This window comes from Artemia sp. Qi Xiang Cuo, chromosome 7 (genome assembly GCF_049724085.1).
Source record: "Artemia sp. Qi Xiang Cuo chromosome 7, ASM4972408v1, whole genome shotgun sequence".
Lineage (NCBI taxonomy): Eukaryota > Metazoa > Arthropoda > Branchiopoda > Anostraca > Artemiidae > Artemia > Artemia sp. Qi Xiang Cuo.
The window spans coordinates 29,569,880-29,597,162 of NC_142800.1; the positions used below are offsets into that span (position 1 = coordinate 29,569,880).

The 27,283-nt window shown below is 35.3% G+C and overlaps 1 protein-coding gene across 1 annotated transcript; it reads right to left on the reverse strand.

Moving 5' to 3' along the window:
* Nucleotides 1-661: 661 nt before the first annotated feature.
* Nucleotides 662-24,982, reverse strand: LOC148950144 (uncharacterized). The gene is made up of 3 exons (XM_089091471.1): nucleotides 24,700-24,982; nucleotides 8,326-8,520; nucleotides 662-970 (listed from the first exon to the last, which is right to left on the reverse strand). The coding sequence occupies exons 1-3, from the start codon at nucleotides 24,703-24,705 to the stop codon at nucleotides 749-751; spliced, it is 423 nt and encodes a 140-aa protein (XP_088947597.1). The 5' UTR covers nucleotides 24,706-24,982; the 3' UTR covers nucleotides 662-748.
* Nucleotides 24,983-27,283: the final 2,301 nt, after the last annotated feature.

The window sequence follows — 27,283 nt, forward strand, 5'->3', positions numbered from 1 at the left end:
AACTCGCTGAGTGCAACAAAGTATAACTAGTATTCTCCATTTTGAACCGGAACAGCAAAGAATTCGATACTCCACTTCTCTTTTGAAATATTATTCCAAAAACAGATCATAAGAAAAATATTTGAGAATGCTTTCACTATTTTGAAAGGACTAAAACACGTTCTTTTGTGTGCACAGGAAGCATTCCAAATGGCAAATAGAACCCCTGTGATATCGGCTAAGGGAGAAAGAATATGTAGCAACCTTAAACGGGTGAAAACTGTTCTTAGGTCTATGATACACGAAAAAAAAATTACCCCCTTCTAACCCTAGCCTGCAAGAATGATTTTTTGGAACAGTGTGACCTATCTCAAATAGTTCAAAAGTGGAAAGGAATGAGAACTGGTGAGATTTTTATCTAATCATGATCTTACATGCATTACGGGATCTCTATATATTACGTTTTATACAAAGGCTGTTATTTTCTCTTTTTTTTGGGGGGGGGGGAGGAGAAACTTGGTAATAACAAGGTAGCATACGAGACTTCACTCTCTCCTCTAATAAAAAAAGGACAGGTAGCACGTTCCTCGTGTTACATGTCTTTAATTATTTAATTTTCATTGTGACTGATTGTCACTTTAAATGAATACGAATAAGATATACGATTTCTCTCAAAATTTATTTAAGGTATAGTAAAACGTAAAAATAATTGACGCGGTTCAAGAAAAAACTTAAAAAAAAAACAGAAAAAAGGCACTATTTAAAATAATTATTTTTGGTATTTCACTTTGGCCACAAAGCCAGTTTCGCTAGTAACAGTAAAAGTAACCACTTTGGTTCGCCCATTTGGTAGTAAGACTTTATAACTTCCTTTGGTGAGTAATCCATCGCTACTAACTTCATCATGAGCAACGTCTATTCCATTTTCACTGTCGTTAACTGCCCATCCAAAAGCATATGGCATGGGCATCATCGTCGCTGGCGCTGGTTCCTAAAATTGATTGAAGATACAGTTTTCTCAAGATTTGTATCTATTATTAAACTACGTTTTATTACTTAGAAAAAAAATAGGTAGATATAGCAATTTGGTTTTAAATGAACCCATAAACGACTCTCTTTAATGTTTCAGTGCCCCACAAGTAAAAGGGAGACATAATACTGCATCCTGCGTGAAAAAAACAACAATTTTTCCAGCTGCTCAACAGAGGGGGGTTGTAATTCTCCTAAGCGGGTTATTGGCTCTCGTGATTCTGGTGGTGCTGCTTTCAATTCGATTCAACACTACTTTGGGGGTCTCAGTCTTTTTTTGAAACTCCTTCAAACTTGTTATCGCAACAAGCTTTTATCATTAAAATTAATCTATTACTTACCATTTCCAAATCAACTTCAGATGATGATTTTTGTTCACCTGACAGTTATTTTCAAAACACGTTCTTACATTTTTAGTTACTATGGGCTAGAATTTGTTCTTTACTTGGTTGGCCCTAAGGGAGCAACCATGATAATATTGTTGTCCATATTGAAGTTTCACATATTAAAGTAATTAGCCGAGCCACAGTTTAGTCACACTGACATAAACAGAGTTAAGCACAGTTTCACTGTCGCTAAAGCCATATTTATAATAAGGTTCGGCTAATGTTTAAATTGGGATTCAGCTAGTTTTAGACTCGTCCAGCTTGTAACAAGCCTAAGCCAACTAAAACCCTAAACTCAAGTGCATATTATTTTCATTTAATTAATATAGTTTATTCAGTCGATTATATTGAAATTTTACTAAAGCTCAGAAAATTAGAAAGACTCATTGTCAATCATTAGCTATACAATAAATTAGTGTTTAAATAATCCTATGGTATCACAGCAAAATTGATTTTCATTTGGTAATATAGGCCTAGAGTCTGATCTTAGCATCCGTAAATCCCAGAATTGGATGAAGATTATGTTTTAGCATCTCCACAACTGACCAAATAAGAAGAAGAAGATAAAGGGAATTTAACTTAGAGACTTAATTGTATATTCAACTAGAGTAATAGATTTAATTTTACTCTGTGTGATTCTTCAGGGTCTGAACCTCAGAGTCTGTGATTTAATTATGATTTAATTGAGTAAGTGACTTAATTGTATGGTTAACCAAAGCCAGAGTCTCTGTCTAAAACCTTTTCCTGTTAAAACATCAGGATGTCTTGATCTTTCATGACTTCATGATTGGAACTCTATGACCTTTGTGAGGCGAAGGGGCTGGTGCATTTTAAATGTAAAATTCAATTAATTTCTAATAAAATACAAGTTATGTTGTACCTGATATAAAATATGATACTGAATGTGATATTTTTTTTTATCGAACTGTATAAAAATTGCTCTAGGTAATAGTCCAAGGGATTTACAATAAGGAACACTAAAAATTTTCATCCCAATTTCTAGGGCTACATTGAATGACACACAAATGATGTTAGGTTATGTTTTACAGAAGATGAGTCACCAAAAAAGTTTGCGCTTTCGGAATCCATCTCGGGCCAACTGAAAAGCGAGACGTTCTTGAATGTGGCAGAGAGAAGTAATTAAGAAAGGAAACATTTTAAAAGAAAGTTTTTTAAAGGAAAGAGGAACTTCATGGGAGGAAACTTCAATGAGTGAAGCTGTGAATGAAACGAGGAAGAGGAATAGAATTTGAAGCAGTGTTGACCTCAGGCAGTTCGATTTGCAATAATTTTTCAGTAGTAGTAGCGGTGGTGGATCTTTCATGACTTCATGATTGGAACTCTATGACCTTTGTGAGGCGAAGGGGCTGGTGAATTTTAAACGTAAAATTCAATTAATTTCTAATAAAACACAAGTTATGATGTACCTGATATAAAATATGACACTGAATGTGATATTTTTTTTATCGAACTGTATAAAAATTGCTCTAGGTAATAGTCCAAGGGATTTACAATAAGGAACACTAAAAATTTTCATCCCACTTTCTAGGGCTACATTGAATGACACACCAATGATGTTAGGTTATGTTTTACAGAAGACGAGTCACTAAAAAAGTTTGCGCTTTCGGAATCCATCTCGGGCCAACTGAAAAGCGAGACGTTCTTGAATGTGGCAGAGAGAAGTAATAAAGAAAAGAAACATTTTAAAAGAAAGTTTTTTAAAGGAATGAGGAACTTAATGTTTCAGTCATGATTCATTCCCCGAACGAGTAACACCTTAGGTGCTCCGTGCCTGCGGTAGTTTTGGCTGAAGAGTGAAATAGATTGTGAGATTAATGTTTTGAATTGATGAAAGAAAATTTTTTGGTGTGTGATTATTGCTTTGAACTGAAGAATTGCATGGAGTAAAAGAGGATTGGATTTTAGTCATTATAAACAGAGTCTTTGATTACCGACGTTGGAAAAGGTGTTTGCCGTGCCAAACGGCTAAAAGCACTGCACGCTAGCAACATCGTGGATAAACAATCGTTGCCGGCTGAGGTAAGACTATTTGTCCATTTTTTAATTACTGCTTATTCATGGGGCGAAATAAAAGAAACCGTAAAGAAGTCTCATTCGAAGAGGATCAAAATGATTATTCGTCATCTTCACCTAAGGATGGAGAGACTTTGTCAATTTCGACGCTGGCTCGGAGCTTTTCTGAAATTCTAACTATAGTGAAAGACAATGGAAAAAAGCTTGACGGTATCACGGACCAGTTCAAATCTCTGGAAACCCGGGTCAAATCGCTTGAGGAAGCGCTATCTGGCCAATCGCAGCAATTTTGACGATCCAGACCCATGTGGCGGCTACTGAGAATGAAATAATAAATGTAAAATCACAGATTAGTGTTGTTACAGCTGAGTCAGGGTTTCTCAGTGAAGAAAATAATCAGTTGAAAAATGAGTTAATGCATCTCGAGCATAGAATGACCGAGAACAACAGTGGGGATTGAAATGTACATTGCGTAGATAAAGTGGACGCGTAAGCGATTTTCAAAACTGGTTTCTGAGTTGGACTATGTTCAAATTAGACCTCAAAATTTTAGGTTAAATAAGTGAAAAAAGAGCGTAGATATTTTAAAGTTACGGTTCTGTCTAAAGAAGAAAAAATAACGATTCTGAAACAGAGTAAAAAACTTAAAGGAAAGACTGTTTGCTGTCATAAAGATATTTATCTTAGTGATGATGCTCCGACGGCAGTGAGAGATATTAGAAAACGGCTGATTGAAAAAAGATCAAAGCTTGCTGATTGTGGTATTCAAGCATGGGTAACAAAATCGGTTCCACCTCTCCTTTGTTTTGATCAGCCAAATGGCCTGCGTGTTTCTTTCTCCGTGAATGACGTGATTCCTGAATTGTCAGTGCCGATAAATCCTCGAGGTGGGCCTATGCAATGCTAGGCGGGTTGTCATATTTATATTTATATTAATTACTTTAGTTTAATATGGTTTTGAGTTATTATTTTGTTGCGTTTTTTACTTCTTTTTTTTTTTTTGTGATAGCATTTTGGTATGAAGTAATGTTGTCTCGTGTTTTTTTTTTTTTTTTTTTTTTTTTTTTTTTTAAATATTTTGTGGTTGGAAAAAAGTAAAAAAATAAAATTAGAAAAATTATTAATCGTGTATAATGTATTGCGCGGTGCGGAGCGTACCGGGTTGTGTTTGGAGTTCTTATGGATTGGTCTTGGCTTTCAGGGATACTAGGCCTGGAAACAGTAGTAGTGTTTTTTGGTTTTTATGAAGATATTTATGTTTCTTTTTTTTGCTTAGGATCAAAGTGTGGAAGCGATGATACCAACTCAACGAATGATGAAAATGATAAGTGTAAGTTAACTGAACCTTTTCCTTCTCATATCCGTGACAAAATGATTTTTGATAATGGTTAATTTAGAGTGGAATAGGTTGAAGGGGCTGGAGAATGATTCACTCAGGATTGAAGATATTGGGGGTGGGGTACTCCATCGTGAATTTGATAGTAATGGTATTGGTGAGGAATATTTGAATGCCCGTTATAAGTTCCTTCAGGATTTGAATAATGATTATGACCCGAGTGATTTTTCTGTTTTTCACTTAAATTGCCAAGGTATTAGTACTTCTTTTCAGTACCTGGAGGAAATTCTGCAGACTCAAGGTTTACAGGTTTTGGCCCTGACTGAGACATGGTTGAAGTCTTATACGTCATCCCTATTAGATGTTCCTAATTACCAACTGGTTTTAAAAAACAGGGAACTGCACCAACATGGAGGTTTAGCGGCATATATCAAGAGTGATTTTAATGTCTTGCCGATGCCTTCCCTTACTAAACATAAGGAAATGGTGTTTGAGTCGATGGTTGTGAATGTATCTAAGAAAAATTTTAAATGTGTTCTTGCTATTATTTATCGACCTCCGTCTAGTAGCCTCGTTGAATTTCTGAGTCTGTTAGAGGAACAACTGGACCTGTTGAGTGGAACAAGACAGCCGTGTTTTGTGTGTGGTGACTTCAATATTGATTTAAAAAGTCTACATTCTAGTCAGAGAGTTAAGGAGTTTCTGGATATGATGCTTAGCTACGGGCTGAAGCCTACTATAAATATCTGTACAAGAATTACTGAGAATTGTGCGTCAATATTGGATAACATATTTGTAAATACTGAATATAAGTCACCTGCTGTTGTGGTTAATAGTGTTTCAGATTATTTGGGAGTAATGATAACAGCACCGCACGTCCTACAGTTGAATAAGGGACATCGTTGTAATGTCCTTAGGCCTATTATTGATTCTGAGGTTGTTGCCCGTCTTAAATTAGAAGTTGATAAGACTGAATTCATTTTTTACAAGAGGAATATGATATCAATCGGAAATTTGAAAAATGGTACGCGACATTAACAGGTTTACTTCAGAAATGTGTTAAACCTAAAAGAGTTTACAGATATGAATCAGCAAAGAAACCATGGATTACTAAGAGTCTACTCTTAAGTATGAAAAGGCGAAACCATTTATATAAGGAATTGATCCAAAATAAAGGGACACCTACTAGGGATGATTATAAAGCATATAATAACATGCTAAATTGTCTCCTTCGGAGAGCTAAAACGGATTATTTTGCTTTTAAGTTTAAAGAAGCTGAGGGAAATCCAGGCAAGACTTGGAAACTTATAAAGTCTGTAACGAACCCTAGTTGGTCTCCCTCGGAGCTTCCGGACAGTGTGAGTTGCAATTCAGTTTGTGAGCATTTCTCTAATGTGGGCCTTAATGTAGGATCCAGTATCCCAGTCCTGGCTGAGGATGGCGATTTTACACAATTCCTGCCTGATAAGAGCGAAGTATCTGCTTATTTAAAGCCGGTTTATTTAAGTGATTTGTGTGAAGGGGTTAAAAATATGAAAAACAGTGCAGCAGGATCGGATCTCATGACTGTGAAAGCTTTCCGTGTTATTTATCCTATAGTTTCTAGTCAGTTGGTAATGCTAATAAATGAGTGTTTTAAGTCAGGTATTTTCCCCGATTGTCTGAAGATTGCGAAAGTGAAACCGCTTTTTAAAGGGGGTGATAGTGGGAATTTAGATAATTATAGGCCTATTTCGCTTCTTCCTGTTATTTCTAGAATAATAGAGAGACTAATAAATGTAAGAATGGTTAATTTCCTAGAATCTAGGTCTTTTTTTCGATCTAGTCAGTTTGGATTTAGGAAAGGAATGTCAACTGAGCAAGCAGTGATCTTCTTGACGACATTTGTTAATGATCATTTAGATCGTGGTCTTAAAGTGGCATCCGTTTTCCTTGACATAATGAAAGCATTTGATTGTGTGGATTATGAAATTTTAGTAAAGAAGTTAGATAATTGTGGTATCCGTGGAAAATTTTTGGAACTTGTTAGATCCTTCCTGAGTGAACGTATGCGGATTGTTCAAATCGAAAGTGAGACCTCTAGCCCGTAGAGAGTCAAGGCTGGCGTTCCTCAAGGGTCAGTTTTGGGACCTCTTTTATTTTTGATTTATATAAATGATATTTACCGGTGCATTGAAGATATATATATTTCAGATAAAGGGGATCGCGGTAACAGAATTATAATTCCTAGTTTTGCTGACGATACACATTTTACACTTGCTGCGAGGACAGAAAGAGAACTTCTACTAGTTCTGAAAAAGGGAATGGAACAAATAGAGAAATGGATGAGAGTTAATAAACTTAAATTAAACCATAAGAAAAGTCAATTTGTGATTTACGGGAGAAGTGTAAATTACTATCCCTGGATAGAGAAACTAGAACTTGATGGGAATACTATAGAACGTGTCAGAGCAGTGAAGTTTCATGGAGTGATAGTTGATGAGTGCTTGAGTTTCAAAGACCATATTAATCAAATTTCAGCTAGAGTTTCCCGAAATTTGGGAATTATAAGGAAGCTAAAGCGTACTTTCCCTAGACCGGTTCTCAGAATGCTTTATTTCTCCCTTATTCATCCGTATTTGATTTATTGTATATTGGCTTGGTCTTCAACGTTTGTGGGTCATTTATCGCAGATTAGAGTATTACAGAATAAAGCTGTAAGACTACTTACTGGAGATGATAAGCGTTCCTCGGTTAGAGCAAGGTATGCTGAACTACATATTATTCCACTCTCTGGATTGATTAAGTTTTATAAGGCTCTTTTTATGTTTAAACATCAGAATAAAATGCTGCCAATTTGCTTTCAAGATTTTTTTCTGCCTGTTTCTAGTTTTCATTCTTATAGTTTAAGACTTTCGAATGAACTAAGACTACCTAAGCCTGTGACAACTAGGTCAATGTTTTGTATCCGCCATGTTAGCCATCGTGCTTGGAATATTCTGCCAGAAGGGATAAAGAAGGTGACGGATGTTTCTGAATTTAGAAGTATGTTAAAAGAACATTGTTATAGGGTATATGGGAGTGAGTGAGTCAGTTCTCCGGTCTCTTTTGCCTTTAGTTTGCTAATGTTTTTGTTTTTTTTTATTTTTGTGTTTGGTTGATGGATTGAGAAGGACATAGATAAATATGTTGAACATTGAGAATTGATGAGATATTATTGAGTAGGGGTGGTATAGTCGCTTATTAGTTATTTTTATGTGATAGGTTTGTTTGATTTTTTTTCTTTTCATTATTATTTTTTTTTGTTCTTTTTTTTCTTTTTCTTTTTTTATTTTTTTTAGGCCTAGTTGGGTTAGTTATCTCCTTTACAAGCTTAGCTTCTGGATTTTGTTATTTTTTGTTGATGAATAAACCATTATTTATTAAAAAAAAAAAAAAAAAAAAATGGGAGGAAACTTCAATGAGTGAAGCTGTGAATGAAACGAAGAAGAGGAATAGAATTTGAAGCAGTGTTGGCCTCAGACAGTTTGATTTGCAATAATTTTTCAGTAGTAGTAGCGGTGGTGGAAGGAAAATACTCACTGATATTACAGGCGAGAATTGTAATTTTGCATCATCAAGGTTCATTGGCTCATTTAGCAACTCCTTAGTTTCTTCTTGGTTTGAGGGCTCACTTGGTAACTCATAAAGTCCGCTTGGAACTAATGGAGGTGGGTCATAGTTGTATTGAGGAAGAGCAATTGTAACAGATATACCGGCAGCCAGAAGTAAGAAAGCCTGAAACAAAACTCATATTAATAGCGAATCATTTCAGAAACAACTTATTCTATGTAAAATTATTTTTAATGAACATATTACAGAATTATCCTAGATGCATAGATTTGAATCTCCCTTTGAGGAATCAGAGAAACCAGAATAGATGATAAATTATGATAAAGATAGCTACATCAATTGGACCTGATGTTTAGTTTCTTTTAAAACAAATGAAGTGAGTGGGGATACTGCTGTTTGGAACAATGTGCAAAAAAGCAAGGGATGCAGTATCAATCAGTTGAATGACCTCGTAATTCACATACTAAAACTAGCTTAAGATCAAATCTTTTGTACAACGGCCATATTTTAGTATGTTAGTGAATTCTTAACTTTTGTTTGTGATCCTGAAATTGTTTAAGACATGAAAATAATCGAAAGAAAAATCAGAAAAAAAGCTATTGCAGCGAAAATAAAATTGGCAAACTAAATGCAGATGTAGGTGTAAGGAATACTGAAATAAGGGTGTTTATTATTTAGCAATTATCATACACGTTATTGTTTTGCCATTTAGGGTTATCTAATGTAAGTTATTTGATGCTTGGATTTGCTCTCACTACTGTCACGACTTTGGAATTGGTATATTCAAGGATAGAAATCAAAACCCAAAAATTGGTATCTAATTACAATGTATGTGTGTTTTCTATTTTAAAAAAGTTCTTTTCCAAGCAAAAGTGAAGAACAGCTTCAATACTTAAAACTAAAAGAAATCATCATGCGCATGATTCTATGAACCTTATGAAGATTATGAAAAAATTACACCCATAACCATCATCCACTTTACCATGTTATACCCATCACATGTTGAACCGTAGCATAAAGAGTTGTGGGCATAAAGAGAAGTCTATAGTCTAGATTCTACCTATAACTATGTTCTTTAGTACCATGGTAAACATATTCAGTTTTGAAACTTAAGCGTAAAGAATAGAGGGTCTTAGGGGGGCGCTAAAACCTTTTATATATGGGTGACTAATGTTTTTTTGTTTTTTTTTTAGCTACATTTTTCATATAAAACTTATTTTCCTGCAATTCTACTAATGTTAAATATATGTTATAAAATTATCATAAATTTTAGGTGGCTTGCTAACCCATTGACCCCTTCATTCTTTTATTCTAAGGTTTAAGTTTGCTTATGACGTTGCTCGGAAACTATAGTAGTCCCTGAAAAAAGTTACCCCTAAACCAAATTTCTTTACTTTTCCTTTTTGTCAAGGGCGATGGCTATTGGGATAAATCCTATTTCTTGAGGAAGCCATCACCCTCCCACTTCTGTAGAGGTAAGCATATAAATATGATCTTTTATTCAACACTGAAAATGTTTGTGCAACATAGGTATCCAAACTCATTCCTCCGAATTAACTGAGGTTGGGGGGGGGGGGGGGAGATCCGCCTCTTTCTATAACTGATCTGAAGAGTCTCCCACGAAAAGTTGGAAAAATAGGGCCTGAGATAACACTTATAGAGGCTTCAAGCACCCCTTCACCCATAATTTCAAACCCATCCACGCTTAACTTGTGCGTAACTATGCAACACTATAAATGTTAGCGCTGTTGTATAAATGTCTGTAACAACCGTTCATTTTGTATTTGCTGCATTAATATTTAGAAGCGAATGTGCCACAGCACGGCAATATGGCTTCTGAAACTTAGCTTTTCGATAAGTTAAAATCAATGGGTTAACTCATAATTTTTGTTTCATCAAATTTCGCCTCATTTTGGGTTAAAATTGTTTGTCAGCAACCCAGCATACAATAAACTAGTCTTTTGCTGTGGCCCAATCTCTTTATTTTTTTTAAAGCCCTAACATTTCAAAATTTTCTTTCAATTCACCCCTCTCTCGTTATTCTGTGTTTAATAGTTTGACATAATCAACCTTGCTGCTGAAAAAAAAAAACAAAAAAAAACAAAAAATAAATAACACCGTGCAGATTCTTCTATGGAGAAAATTAAATTTGTATTTCTGTAGACAGGAGCTTTAACATTGCGTCTTACGGTTCCAAGAAATATTGAATGTAAATATGGAGCTTACATCAAGATAACATCCATTTTTGGGGTGTCTACCCCCCTTCCTTTCAAAATAACGCCAATGCTCCTATGCTAGTTAAATTAAGTTGGAAAATTAGAGTCTATTGTTGTTATAAATTGTTTGTAAAATTGTTTTTTTTAGAGTTTAGATTTCCATTGATAAAAGTCGATCCTTGCTTATTGTGCATTCCTATAAACGGTTTGATATGATAAAATAGAATAAATAAATAATATTAATGTTCAAGACCGAATATCCAAAAAGGCTAAGCGAACAAATTAAGGCACTAAGCTTACCTATTGATGTTAGAAAAAAAAAGTCTTCTAAAAAAAAAAAAAAAAAAAAATCAATTTGGTTTCAAATCTGGCATTGCAAAAACCTAGGAAACATTCCTGAGAATCGTTTCTTAGAAATTTGGAAGAAAGGTCAATGGTATTAACATAAGGTTATGCAAAAAAATCCGTTAGTGCATGTCATCCAAAGCTCTGGGGAGCCAGAATATCTTTATTGGTGGTATGGGGTCTGATGTTCGACAAACACATATTTAGGATAAAACATATCATTTTTGGATGATTTAATTTATTTTTATACATCCCCTTTTTTTATAATGTGCTCCTATTTTTAAGGTTATCTTTTAGCAAATTTGGCAAAAGACAATTTATCAACCTTCCTACCTTAAAAACAAAAGAGTTCCAAGTGGTTTTTCCTTAAAACAAGAAAACTTATTCAGTTTTGAGTTATAAGCCGGGGGCGATGCTACCTTATAAGGGATGGATACTATTCCTTGAAATTATCTCTGTTTGAACTAAAAGAATTACAATTATTAATATCTTGGAGGTTAAACTATGACTTATGTACAAAAAGAAATGCGATCGACTTCTGCCTTACACAAGAACTCGGTCCTTTTTGGGATTTGGATCGATGCTCCTTTAAAAACTAGAATTTATCCTCAACTTAAATTATTTCATTGGAACTGAAAAAATTCTATTCCTTTATTTTCGGATGCTACACTAAAATTTTCATCCAAAATTAGGATTACTTGGTTTCTAGGTCCTTTTTAGCAATTTTTCGTCGGAAACTAACTGGTTTGCCTTGCCTAAACCCATACTGTGAAATATTTCACAGAACAAATATTTCAAAAGAATAAATGTCTTCCTGTTTAACACATTATCTCGCCACACTGATCCAATACAACAGATTCTTGACCTATAGGTTCTTAACTTAAATTAAATAAAAAAAACTAGTTTTTTTAACTGAAAGTAAGGAGCGACATTAAAACTTAAAACGAACAGAAATTATTCCGTATATGAAAGGGGCTGTCCTCTCCTCAACGCCTCGCTCTTTACGCTAAAGTTTTTTATTTTTTAAAAAAAATAGAGTTTTGAGAAAGTCAAACTTGAGCGTAAAGAGCAAGGCGCTGAGGAGGGGACAGCCCCTTTAATATACGTAATAATTTCTGTTCGTTTTAAGTTCTAATGTCACTCCTTACTTTCAGTTAAAAAAACTTGTTTTTGTATTTAATTTTTGAACGTATTTGAATTAATGCAGGTTTTGATCCTGGCTCACCGTGTATGAATAATTAAAACAAAATTTTCCTATTAATTTACTTTTATTTGGTTAAATGGCTTTCTCGAAACTTGTTTCATTTTATTAACGAACGTTTTTATTAGCAATAAATATATTTAACTTACGAATTAACTTGCGCAAATAATTTCTATACTAGTATATTTTTAATGCGTTTCTTAGGGGGTTTGACCCCTTGTCCATACCTTGCTCTTTAAGCTAAAGTTCAAATTTCGTTACACTTCTTTAAAAATGGCCGTTTAATCACTAACGCTAGTATTTAGAATAGATATATCTTATGAAAGTACTAAAAAATCTCTGGCTTAAACACTGAGGTATTGACTAGGGGGTGAACCTAATCATGTATGTAATATTTTCTGTTCGTTTAAAATTTTGATGTTGCTACTGTTGCAGTTGAAACACTTGTTTTTTTATATTTAATTTCTGATCTTTTTTTAAATAATGCTGGGAAGTCCGGCGTCCCCTTCATAGCAATGTCCCATGAAAACTTCCTTCATGGAAAGATCCTCCTACATAACCCCCGACCCCAGGCACGTACGAAGGAATTTGTTTCGGGGGGGGGGGGGGTCCAATTTATTTCGGGGGGGGGGGTCCAATTTATTTCGGGGGGGGCAAATCCTTCAAACCCATTATTCTGTGAGAAAAATCAGAAAATTATGGGAAAATGAAAAAAATCGTGAGATTTCGGGGGGTGGGGGGGTGGGACCGGAGGCCCCCCCCTGGGTACGTCCCTGCCCGACCCCCTCCCCCCCTACCAGGAAAAATCTCCCCTGAAAACGTCTGTACTGTATACGTCCCAATAACCAATACTGTATGTAACATTGGGTAAAGTTCATAACTTTCAGCCCTCCTCCCGGGAAATTCGGTTGATTAAGTCATCCTAAAAGACATAATTACAATATTTTCGAACATGCTGAACAAAATGGCTATCTCAAAATTTTGATCAGGTGACTTTGAGAAAACAAAGAGCGTGGGAGGGGCCTAGTTGCCCTCCATTTTTTTGGTCAATTAAAAAGGGCACTAGAACTTTTAATTTCCATTCCAATGAGCCCTCCTACGATATTCTAGGACCACTGGGTTGATATGATCCCCCCTGGAAAAAAACAAAAAAAACACGCACCTGTGATCTTTCTTCTGGCAAAAAAGGCAAAATTCCACATTTATATAGATAGGAGCTTGAAACCTCTACAGTAGGGTTCTCTGATACGCTGAATATGATGGTGTGATTTTCATTTAGGTTCTATATTTTTTAGGGGGTCTTTCCCCCTTTTTTCGAAAATCAGCCAAATTTTCTCGCGTAACTTTTGATGAGTAGGATTAAACTTGATGAAACTTAAATATTTGAAATCAGCATTAAAATCCGATTCTTCTGATGTACCTATTTGTATCAAAATACCGTTTTCTAGAGTTTTGGTTACCATTGAGCCGGGTCCCAATAACCAATACTAACCTATATGTTAACATTGGGTAAAGTACATAACTTTCAGCCCTCCTCCTGGGGGCTTCGAGGGATTAAGTCATCCTAAAAGACATAGTTTTAATATTTTCGACCATGCTGAACAAAATGGCTATCTCAAAATTTTGATCAGATGACTTTGGAAAAAAATGAGCGTGGGAGGGGGCCTAGTTGCCCTCCATTTTTTTGGTCACTTAAAAAGGGCACTAGAACTTTTTATTTCAGTTCCAATGATTCCTCCCACGATATTCTAGGACCAGTGGGTCGATACGATCACCCCTGGGGAAAAAAAACAACAAAAAAAAAACAAAAACAAATAAACACGCATCCGCGATCTTTCTTCTGGCAAAAAATGGAAAATTCCACATTTTTGTAGATAGGAGCTTGAAACCTCTACTGTAGGGTTTTCTGATACGCTGAATATGATGGTGTAATTTTCATTAAGGTTCTATAATTTTTAGGGGGTCTTTCACTTTTTTTTCGAAAATCAGCCAAATTTTATCAGGCGTGTAAATTTTGATAGGTAAAATCAAACTTGATGAAACTTATATATTTGAAATCAGAATTAAAATCTGATTGTTTTGATGTATCTATTGGTATCAAAATCCCGTTTTTTAGAGTTTCGGTTACCATTGAACCGGGTCGCTCCTTACTTACAGTTCGTTACCACGAACTGTTTGATAGCTTTAGTACAATAGGTTCTAAATTTAATAATTTTCCAAATTTATATAATTTGTGCTGAACCTATGACATAGACTCTGACAAGCTTTTAATACTATACTGCATATTTAATTCAAATCCCACTCTTTAGAGTTCTTGTTACTATTACCATGAGTTCCCCCTTACGTCCAGTTTGTTGCGACGAACTATTTAATATAGGAAAAAATAAATATAAGCCCCAAAATCTGCATTCAAACGTCGACGAAGAGAAAGTTCCTGGTATTACTTGCCTCCCGTTTCTGGAAAATTTCCTGGTGACCTTCAAGATATCCCCCACCTCTCCACCTTATGTACTGGCAAGAATATGAATGTAATCTTTTATGTGGCTAAGAAAATATTTTTCTGCAATAAGAAGAGAGCTATTACTTTGCACCATGTACATTCAGGATTATTATATGTGAAGGGAAATTAGGGAACAATTTACACCTCCTCCCGTCAAACATTTTCTATATTTATTAAACAGAAAAAGCAGGTTTTCCAGCTGAAAGTAAAGATCAAAATTAAAACCTAAGACGAAGAGAAATTATTCTGTACACGAGGAGTGCTTCCCCCTCCTCAGTCTCTCGCTCTTCACGCTAAAGCTAATCAGTACTTCAAAAAAAGCTTCTTATTTTAACTTGACTTGACTTGCTTTATTTAATACTAATTACAAAATAAACTATATACAAGCAACCGCCCGGAGAAGGCTCAAAAAGCCTGATGAAAGACGACTGCAATCCTCTAATTCTCAACCTCTCAAAATTTTAATTCTAAAAAAAAAAAAAGACCTGAAAACTCTCTCTCAATTTAAACAATAATACCAAAAACTATAAAGAAAAGAAGAAAGAAAAAAAAATTAAGACATTAATGATGACAATAATAATAAATTACCTCCCCTCTCCCAATAAATGTTTTTTTATTTTTACTAACTAAATTTTTTATTTTTATTTAACTAAATGGTCATTGTGTTTCACGAGTTGTTTTTTAAAGAACTGGGATAAAAAGTCAAAGTTTAGGAAAAGAGCAAGGCATTGAAGATGGGGCAGCCCCCCTCATATACAGAATAATTTCTGTTGCTCCTTACTTTCAGCTGAACAAACTTGTTTATTATTTAATTTCTCACCATTTTTTAAATAATGCCAGGAGATCCACCTCCCCCTCCATGGAAAATAACCCCCTCCCATGAAAATTCTTCCCTGGAAAGTTCTTCCCTGTAAAATCAACTTAGCCATTTTTTTTGTAAAATTTTAGCTTTATGCCATAAGATGACAGAAAACACCACTTTGCTGTGCCATATTGTTTTGCTACTTAAAAAGGGCACGAGAACTTTTAATTTCCGTTCCAATGAGCTTTCACCCAATTTTCTAGGACTGTTGGTTTCATACGATCATCCCTGCAAAAAAAAAAGAAAAAATATTAAAACAAATAAATACACATCTGTGATCATAGGCAGCACAATACCGCTGCGTAAGTAAAGAGCGATGAGGGCAAAATAAATTGTTTTTTTTTTAGTTTTGGATCACGGCACTTCGTATAGAAGGAGTTGCCATAGAAACGTCAAAGGGGCTCATTCGATTGGAAATTGAGAGGACTAGCGCCCGTTTTAATACGAGAGTGATTGCAGGGTAACTAGCCCGCTCCCGCCCCCCCCCGGTCAAGGATTTACCCAAACACATCCAATCAAAATTTTGAGATAGCCATTTTGTCAAGCGTAGTTGACAGGTCCAAAAATTATGCCTTTGAGGATGACAACCCCACCACAGCCCTTGGGCAAGGGTTGTAAGCTATGCCCTGGAGTCATATAAGGTTTCTGTAGAAGGGATGGTCGTATAAACTTTGGAGGGGATTCATTAGATTAGTAATCAGACATTCTAGTGCCCTTTTTAAGAATCAAAGTGATTGGAGGGCAAAATCCCCCCCTGCACACAAAAGCCCATACACACGTCGTATTTTCCCGAGATATATCTGATTGAAGTTTTGAGATGACCATTTGCTGTCGTAGAAACTTCGAAAAGAGATTATTGGATTGGAAATTAAAAGGGCTAATTCCCTCTTTAATATTCGAAAGTGATTGGGGGGCAACCAGCCTTCTCCCCACGCCCATCATTTCCAAAAATACATCGAATCAAAATTTTGAGATAGCCATTTTCCACGTAGTTGAAAGGTCCAGAAATTATGTCATTAAGGATGACACCCCCCACCCTCTAAAGCATTTAGGACAAGGATAGTAACTTATACCCCAAGGGCATACAAGATTTTATGGAATAGTTGGTCGTATAAACTTCGGAGGGGGCTCATTGGATTGGAAGTCGGAAGCTCTAGTGCTTTTTTTAAGAGTCAACGTGATTGGAGAGCAGCTAAAACCCCTCCCCCGTCGTATTTTCTCCAAATTCATTCCGTAGAAACATTGAGATAGTCATTTGTTCAAAAATAGTCCAAAGATCACAAAACAAGGCCTTTGGGGTTGACACAACCCCCCAGAATCTGGAGGCAAGGGTTTTAGGCTAAGTTATGCCCCGGGGGGCATGTAAGGTTTTTAAAAAACCAACAGAGAGAAAAATCTCAATGAAAAAAACAACAACAAACGAGAATTATTCGTCAATTATAAGGTTTTTATGGAAGGGGTGGTCATGTGAGCTTTTGAGGAGGCTCATTTGATTGGAAATGTATAGTTCTACTTCCTTTTTAAGATTCAAACATGATTGGGGGATACTAGCACCCCCCTTCCTTGACATCCTCTTTTCCCCAATCAAATTCGATCGAAATTATGGAATAGCCATTTTGTTACCAATAGTTGAAAGAGCATATAACAATGTCTTCAGGGTGGACACAATCCCCTAGAGATCGGGGGCAAGGGTTGTAAGTTATGCCCCAAGGCAAAAAAGATAATATGAAAATACAATGCAATTTTTTACCAAAACTGACTCTTCATTTACAAGATTAGATAAAACGCATAACTTCTGATAAAAGATTATATAACACAAGTATCTTTTGCAAAGTTGCTTTTCTAGGGTATGATTTCAAATTTGATCGATTTCATTGCAAGATTCCCTATGGTTCGTTCTTTACTAGGTTCATGCTGAGACAAAAGCCGAAGGCTTTTTCCTGGTGTAATAAACTTTTTAAATATACTTTGGAATGTAAGCTTAGCGTAGGAACGAAAACATTAACGAACACAGGCATCAGGATCCGACAAAGGAAGAAAATCGTGGTTGCAACGTCAGATGCAGCCTAGCAAACCTAAAAAACTAGATAAACAAACTGTAGCCCACTGTAACCGAAGATTTATGAATAAAGACAGAATTAACTGTGACAATTCTGTCGAACTGTAAGATTTTATCAGCGCGTTATGGAGCCATTTTTTAAGATGACCAGGTGTATTTTATTAAGATGATAAAGTACATCTCAAATGTTATCAATACTTAAATCAATAAAAACTATTAAAACTTTAAGGAATAAATATCAGTTTATGTAAATTAAACTAAACGGGTGGTCGGATAAACTTTGGATCAGATGGGGCTCATTTGATTGGAAGTTGGAAGTTCTAGTTCCCTTTTTAAGAGTCAAAAGTGAATGGAGGGCAATCAGCTCCCCCCTCCCCCGCCAAGCCTTTCTTTTTTTCCCCATCATTTCCCAAAATGCATCTGCTCGAATTTTAAGAGAGCTATTTTGTTCGGCATTGTTGAAAGGTCCAACAATTATATCTTTGGGGATATCAACCTCACCATAGTCCTCAGGACAAGGGCTGTAAACTAGACAATTCGTTCATTGTTTACACATAGTATGTGTTATTGCGAAACGTATGCATGTTTTAACTTTACTTTCCAAGAAGACAAAGGGCGTTCAGGTGAGCCTTTCAGAGAATATTGAGGTGAGTGTTGAACTAAATCAAAAAACGTTACCTAGGCTATATACGAATTGTATAAAGGGCGTAACTCAGGAATGGCTGAGTACAGTAATTTGAAACTTTCAGGAAATGATCAAAAAGGCAATGTTTGCATGCTACCAATGCTACTACAACTACCACCAATACTACTACCACACTACTCATTTTACAATATTGAGGGGAAATTTGACCTAAATCAAAAAACGTCATGTGCCTGCACATTGTCAAAAGAGCGAACCTCAAAAATTTATTTGGGCATTAAGTTCGAACTTTCAGAGAATGCTTAAAGAGGAGCATCATCTGACCAAAAGGCAATATGTGCACACTACTGCTAATACTATTATCACTACTACATTTACTACTTTTCTGTTGCAACTACTTGTAAGGCTAAGAGCCTTGAGACGAAAATTTCAAGAAGTATATGAACATACAGGCTATCAAAAGGACATATCAGCAATGTCGTAGCAATGGCTAATTGTATTAAATTGAAACTTCTGGGACTTGATGAGAGGGATGTTCTATTGACCAAAAGGCAATATGTTAATACTACTAGGCCTACTTTTGCTAGTACTACCGCTATTACTAGTAATATCAAAAACCACTATTCAGAAGCGCATCCAGGATTTTTGTTCAGGGGGGGGGTACTAATTTTTTTTTTTTTTTGGGGGGGGGGGGGTTACACAACAAACCTCAAAAAGCGCGTACAAAATTTGTTTATGTCCATTTTTGTTACCTTTTTACGAGTCAAACGAACATTTCGGGGGGAGTTCAAACCGAGTAACCCCCCCCCCTGGATACGGCATTGCCACTATTATGACTACTATTACAACTATACCTAACGGTATGAAGATGAAATTTTCAAGAACTTTTGAGGGGTGAAGATCAACTGAATCACAACACGACATCTGTATGCAGGTAGTCAAAAGGGCTTAGCAGCAGTATCTTAAGAACAGTTTGGTGTCTGAAGTTGAAACTAACAGGGTTTGAAATAGGGGATGTTAAATTAGACGAAAGAAAATATTTGCATCCTGATGCTACTGTTTCTACTCGTATTACTACTACTGCTACTATTATTACCACATCTACTACTACTACTGCCACTAAAGCTAAGGCTACTACTATTAATTCTACCGCTATTACTACTGCTACTAAAACTAAGGGTATTAAAGTGAAAATTTTTGGACATATTGAAACTGTATGGAACTAAGTCGAAACCCTCTATGGCCAAACAGTCAAGAGGACTATCAGAAATGCTTAAGGAACGATTAATAGTATTAAGTTGAAACTCTCAGCGTGTGTTGAAGGGGTGTTGAAGAAACCAAAGCTGATATGCGCATATTGGTACTAGTGTTACTACAACTACTGCTACTACGCAAGCCAAGGGTATGTATTAAGGTGAAGCTTTTAAGGAATATTTAGGCGGATGTTGAACTAAATAATAACAAACTATGAGTATATGGAATTGCAAAAAGTTTATAAGGCAGTATCTCAAGAACTGCTTACATTATTAAGTTAAACCTTTAAAGGTAAGGTGGCGTGGATTTTGAAATAGCCAGAAGGCACTATATGTATACTATTAATGATACCATTACCTAACTGTAACTAATGACGCTAAGGGTATTCAAGTGATACTTTTAGGGAACGTTATGGGATGGTTTCAATTAAAGGAAAAAACTGAAAAATTGAAAACTGAAAACTGAAAAAACTGAAAGGAAAAATTAAAGGAAAAACCTGCATGCAGGTTTTCAAAAAGGGCATATAAGCAATATCGTAGGCAGCACCACTCAATAATAGCTAGAAACGCTGCTTTAAACTTTTAAAGCAGCTAATTCGATTCTAAATTACAAATTCTAGTGCCCTTTTTAGGAGTAAACAGAGATTTGAAGCCAAGCAGCCCTTCTCTTAAGCCCATTCATTCTACAAACACATCCAGTCAAAATTTCGAAACAACCATTTTTTTCAGCATAGTAGAACAATCAAAAGGCATTGTGAGTACGGTTGCATATAAGAAACCTTGGCAATATATCGAGAACGACTGGGGTATTAAGTAGAAATTTTCGAGGCTACTCCTATTACTACTTTTTCTCTTGCAATTTCAATAAATAAAATAGTGTAAGTGAATCCAGCTTGTCAAAGAGCATAGATAGAATCAATTGGGAATAATATTAACTTTTATTTTTCAGGTCAACTTGAGGAAGTATAAAATTAAATTAAAAAATATTATTTGTGTCAGGATTAAAAATTGTTGAAAAAGTTTCTCCAGCATATGAAAAAAAAACGGAAAAACTAAAGATAATAATTTTTCTTTTCCATGAAGAAGACTGTGTCAATAAAAACGAACAGAAATTATTATAAAAACGTTTCCACGAAACAAGCGTTTCAGAGAAAAGTAAAGAGCTCCATTAAGCAAAAAATGAGCAGAAATAAAGTCAAGCACATTTTCCAAAGACACAACTAACACAAATCATTATTAATAAATAAATGAAACTCAAAACGAACAGAAATTACAATAAATAACCAAGTCAAACTCAAAAAGAGCAAAAACTAACATGAGTAGGGCTGATAACCCCCATGCTTTCTCAAGACCAGAAATTAATTTGTACTTTACTGAAAAAAACAAATGACAGTGGATTGTCAGTTTAATTTACATGAACTAATATTTATTCCTTAAAGTTTTATTAGTTTTGTATTTATTAAAGTATAAAAAAAATTATAACATTTGAAATGTAATTTATCATTTTAATAAAATGTCATCAAAATCTCGTCATCTTAAAAAATCGCTCCATATTGTGCTGATAAAATCTTATAGTTTGACATAACTGTCACAGCTAATTCTGTCTTTATTTATAAATTTTCGGTTACAATGGGCTACGATTTGTTTTTCGTTATTTTGTTTAGTTTGTACATTTGTTACAGTTTGTTTTTTATGTTTGCTAGGCTACATCTGACCTGCAACCACTATTTTCTTCCTGTGTTCGTATCTAGGCTAATGTTTTCGTTCCTATGCTAAGCTTACATTCCAAAGTATATTTAAAAAATGCATTACACACAGGAAAAAGCCTTCAGCTTTTGTCTCAGCATGAACCAAGTAAAAAACGGACCATAGGGAATCTTGCAACGAAGTCGATCAAATTTGATATCATACTCTAGAAAAGCAACTTTTCATAAGATACATGTGTTATATAATCTTTTATCAGAAGATATGCGTGTTATCTAATCTTGTATATGAAGATTCAGTTTTGGTCAAAAATTGCATTGTATTTTGACATTATCTGTTTTGCCCTGAGGCATAACCTACAACCGTTGTCCCTGATCTCTAGGGGATTGTGTCCACCCTGAAGACATTGTTATATGCTCATTGTAGCATAAAACAAAATGGCTATTTCATAATTTCGATCGAATTTTTTTGGAGGAAAATGGATGTCAAGGAGGGGGGAGGCTAGTTTCCCTCTGTCACGTTTGACTCTTAAAAAGGAGCTAGAACTATACATTTCCAATTGAATGAGCCTTCTCAAAAGCTCACATGACCACCCTTTCATAAAGACCTTATGTGCCACTGGGGCATAACTTACAACCCTTACCCCCATACTCTGAGGGGGGGGGGGGGGTTGTGTCAACCCCAAAGACCTTTTTATGTGATATTTGGACCATTTTTGAACAAATGGCTATCTCAAAATTTCAACGGAATGAATTTGGAGAAAATATGACGGGGGAGGGGGTTTAGCTGCTCTCCAATCACTTTGAATCTTAAAAAAGGCGCTAAACTTCTGATTTCCAATTCAATGAGTCTCCTCCAAAGTTTATACGACCACCTTTTCCATAAAAGGTGGTACACTTTTCAAAAATAACACTTTTCAAAAGATACATGTGTTATATAATCTCTTATCAGAAGATATGCGTCTTATCTAATCTTGTAAATGAAGATTCAGTTTTGGGCAAAAATTGCATTGTATTTTCATATTATCTTTTAATAGCTTCTAGATACGCTGATGTCCCTTCAAATGTGCTCTTAAGCACCTGTCTATGATGTGTCAGTGCCAGGTAGTAGTGTAATGGTGTTTATGTGTTTCAGTGTTGTGGTGAATTGTAAATCTCCTATTTTAGGTTTCCGGCTTTGTTGATTAAAACGGTGCATTTTTTATTTCTATGTGGGGTTTCAGGCTGTGTTTCGAAATTTCAATAAGTTTGTTTTCGCAAAAAAACTTCTACCCTTAAAATTGACCAAAATGATACTTAGTCAGCTTTAAATGGCAATTCTTCCTGACTTGACTGTCTTTTTTAACGCGTTTTTAAGTTTTCGGCTACTATAAGCTAGAGCTCGTTATTAATTAGGCTGCATCTTACGCTACAGCCATGATTTGAAAAAAATTTATTTCATTTCCGTTCGTCTCTAATGGTACATCCAGAGCTACCCTAAATGCAAGAACGGCTACCACTCCAACCCGGCTCTTTAAATCAAGAATTAACTTTTGCAAAGCAATCCTTTGAGAAAAAAGCGCTCATTTACTGCGTTTTCTTTTCGAAATTAAACGAACTTTTTGAGGGTTAAAGTACGCAATTTTACATCCCTGCTTATGATTTTGTAAGGCTTCAATGGAAAACTTAGTTAAATAAAGCCTTAAAGCTTATATCTAAATTAACTGTTTATTTCGTATAGATTATGAGCATCTTCAGGAGCGAAAATGGCACGGCACGGCATTACTGATTTTGAAACTGGAAGGCTCAATATACTATTTTTAAAACAATTTCATATCGATTACCAATCGCCGAAATTTCATTGGTTACTTATATGCATACTTTGGGATAAAATTATCGTTTTGCACCAGAGAACAGCAGAAAACACCACTTGGCTTTAACACAATCCTTTTTTCAAACAGTTCGTGGTAACGAACTGTAAGTAAGGAGCGACCAGGCTCAATAATAACCGAAACTCTAAAAAACGGAATATTGATACCAATAGATACAACAAAAGAATCAAATTTTTATGCTGATGTCAAATATATAAGTTTCATCAAGTTTATTTTTACTTGTCAAAAGTTACGTGCCTGGGACAATTTACCTTATTTTCGAATAAAGGAGGAAACAACCCCTAAAAGTCATAGAACCTTAATGAAAATCACACCATCAGATTCAGCGTATCAGAAAACCCTACTGCAAAGGTTTCAAGACCCTATCTGAAAAAATGTGGAATTTTGTAATTTTTTTCTCAGAAGAAAGCTCATTTTTTTCCAGGGGTGATGTATCGGCCCAGTGGTCCTAGAATATCGTGAGAGGGCTCATTCAAATGGAAATTAAAAGATCTAGTGCCCTTTTTAAGTTTCCAAAAAATGGAGGGCAACTAGGCCCCCTCCTACGTTAATTTTTTCCCCAAATTCACCCGATCAAAATTTTGAGATAGCCATTTTGTTCAACATGGTCGAAAAATCTATGCTTTTGAGGATGAATTAATTCCCCACAGTCTCCGGGGGAAGGGCTTCAAGTTATGAACTTCGCCCGATGTTTATATACAGTATTGGTTGGCATGGGCGTAGGCAGCACTAGGCAGCATATTGTCTAGGGGGGGGGGGGGGCAGTCGATAGTGTGATGGAGTTTTATCAACTGCTTTTTCCAAACCATCTGCTTTTTCAGCCATATCTAATGTAAATTTAAAGGTCTAGGAGGGGGGGGGCAGCGGCCCCCCCCCTCCCTACGCCCATGGTTATTGGGAAGTGCACAGACGTTTTCAGGGGGGATTTTCGACTCTTTCTCACAACTCTATTTTTTAAAACGATAAAAAAAAACTTTAGCGTAAATAGCGAGGCGCTGAGAAGGGGACAGTCCCTTTCATATACGGAATAATTTCTGTTCGTTTTAAGTTTTAATGTCGCTCCATACTTTCAGTTTTAAAAAAAAAAATTTATTTAATCTACCTAAAGCGGACAACATAAATTTAAAATATCCTTGCTAATGAGCTTTATTCAGGTACTCTAGGATTATTGGTTCAAAATGATCAACCCTAGCAAAAAAAAAAAAAAAAAAAGAAAAAATCAATCCGTAGCCATCCTTCTAAAAAAAAAAAATTTATTTCCCACGTTTATAGATAGTGGCTTGAAACATTTGAAAAGGGTGTGCTGAATTTAATGGCATAATTTTCATCAAATTACTTGACCACTTTTGGGGGTATTTTGTCCCTTTTTCGAAAACTAGGCAAATATTCTCTAGCTGGTAGCCGTTGCTGGATAACTTTAAACTGAATGAATTTATTCATTTGGATCACAATAAAAATCTGATTCTTTCGATGCATATGCTGTTATCACTGCTCCTTTTTCTAGAGTTTTGGTTACTATTGACACGAGTCTCTCCTTTCCTACAGTTTGTTATCGCAAATTGTTTGTTTATTTTATACAAATAAATCTATCTAATTCCATAAAATAAGGTACATGGGTAATTAAAACCTTCCAGGACTTAAGTCATATAAAATAATTAAAAAGGAAAAACGAAGAAACCAAAAGCTCTTACCTTCATGGTTGTTTGTATTGTACAGGACACTACACAGAAGAGATTAACCTAAGATCCAGTTAAGCTCAGATTTATTATATACCCATTGGCAAGGTTGAACGAACTGCTAGGAAGTGTAAGCCCAAGCTGGCATAGTTCATCATATTTCCTGCGCATGTCATCATCAAACTTTGGCCCGCGAAATGTCATCCAGTTTTCATCGTTGACCTGCCTCATCCAAATGGTCAAGCTCGTTATATAACTTCAGTTTTTTGTTTTTTTTAATTGTGTTATATATTCCAGAATTATAATGGAACATCTTGCCACGGTACTTACAACTGTGCCGATTGTGTTAATCATAAGACAAAAAGAACCATAAATAGAAGACGCGAACAACATAATTACCACAAAACGGTATAATGACAATGACATTGTTTTTTGTTGTTTGTTCATTAGTTTTCAAATATCAAAAATACGTGATTACAAGTAATTGATTGCTCTGAAGAACTTTTCAGTGTTATTTATGTGTTTGTATTTGAATGGAAAATTTGACATAAGTATGATAATTAAATATTAAAATTCATATGATGTAAGATGAAAGTTTATGAACAAAAACTATTACAAGCTAATAAAGCCGAATTAGCGTTCTAGGTCAAACAATAAAAAGTTCAAGACATAAAGCATTAGCATAAAATAAGTAAAAAAGAATTAACAATAAAACATACAAGTCGAAAATATGTAATGAAGAACAAGAATTCTTGTTTTTTTGACAAGAAGGTCAGTAAATATAAACCCCAACACCTTTTTAACTTTTGGAACATCGAACTGTTTCGTGGAGTGACAAAATAAACAGAATTAACAAAAGAGAGAAACAACCATATTTATTTAAGGAAGGACACTTAGACTTATTTAGGAACTCCGTGATAAAGCGAGTCAAATTCCTTAGAAACTTTCTTAGCAATAGCATGCATCAGCAAGTAAGTTCGGACGGCGGGCGAGGCTAAGTGGGGAGGACACTGTGAGAGGGGAGGTTGTGAAAACTAATGAAAATACAATTAAGGGGGGAAATGATGGACTTGACAAATGTAAAGAAATATTATTCCTCCTTTCTTTGAAGGCGGTAGGTGTGTTACATTATTTAACTCGTATTTGAGAAAAGGAACATTTTAAAACCGGTAAAATTCAAAAGTAAATCTTACAAATTCTCATTAATTACAATGTTCGACAAATAAATTTTATTAAAATGAAATTTGATGTTCTCACTAAAATCAGACCTATTTGATACTATAGGACTTTCTAATTACTCCCCCAAATGTTTGTTATCTTGCCCCTTACTATTGTAGCTACCCTAAATAAATGGATACTATAAAATAGCAGAAATAGTCCTAAATATTTGCAAACTCATTTCACATTTTAGATTCCCGGATATCCGTCCGGTAGCGGAAAATAAATTTTAGTTGGACGGGGTACTTACAGTAATCATCGACAATTAGTTTCTTTTCTCTTTCAAGATTCTAAATTTTAGATTCGTTTCATGTATCAAACAGTGATAACGAACCGTAAGCAATGAGCGATGCAGCTCAATAGTAGCTCAAATTCTAATTTACAGGCTTGATAACAATAGATACATCAAAAGAATCGAATTTTGATGCCTATTCAAAATGTAAAATTGATCAAATTTAATGATACGAATCAAAAGTTACGAGCCTGAGAAAATTTGGCGAATTTTTGAAAAAGGGGAGAAACACCCCCAAAACATCAAGTTATCTTAATGAAAATCACTCTATCAGATTCAGTATACCAGAGAATCCTGCTGTAGAGGTTTCAAGTTCTTATGTACAAAAGTGTGGAATTTTAGGTGGGAGGATCTACCCACGGATGAATTTTTCATGGGGAAAAGGAGTTTTCCATGGAGGGGGAGCCAGATTTCCCAGCATTAATAGTAGAGATGCCCTAATATCTCCTGTTGCCCACCCCTGCTGCCACCTACAACTTTTTTGCACCCCAAATATGGGCATAGAGTCCCTAGAGAGAACATGTGGTTAATGGGGTCAATGACCTCTTTCTCCAGGTGTGTTTTTGGCACGCTCGAGGCGAATGTTATGATCCAGAAATAATATTTGTTGTTGTTTCCTAGGCAAATGTTGTTATTGAGTCATTAATCAAATTGTTTCCGGGCAAGGTTAATTAATGTCTGACAGATGACGTCAAGTTAATTAATGTCTTTGATGTATTTCCAAAGAGAATGTTTCCGAGGCAAAGTTTAGATCACACATGACAGATGATGTCATGATTGATTGATTGGCATGAAAGGGGAATTAATTTGTTGTTTCTAAAGAGAATTGATTTGACACGAAAGGGAATTAATTTGTTGTTTCTAAAGAGAACTGTCTCCGAGCGAAGGTTTAGATCTTAGCGATGAAGTGATTGATTCACGAAAGGGTTTCCAAAGAATTTAAAATGTGACAGTGCAGAGATGCCAAACAAAAGGAACACGCTGAAATTACGTTTAGGGATTATTTGGGCGAAGTTGTTTTAGTCATTTTATGGAATTAATTCGGCGAAACAGTTAGAGACATTTTAAAAGATGATTTAAAAGATGATT

Bases quoted from the DNA above. Each gene is read 5' to 3' on its own strand.
- LOC148950144 (XM_089091471.1), bottom strand. The intron at 971-8,325 runs GTGAGTATTTTC...AATCAATTTTAG, and splicing joins AATTCTCGCCTGTAATATCA to GAACCAGCGCCAGCGACGAT.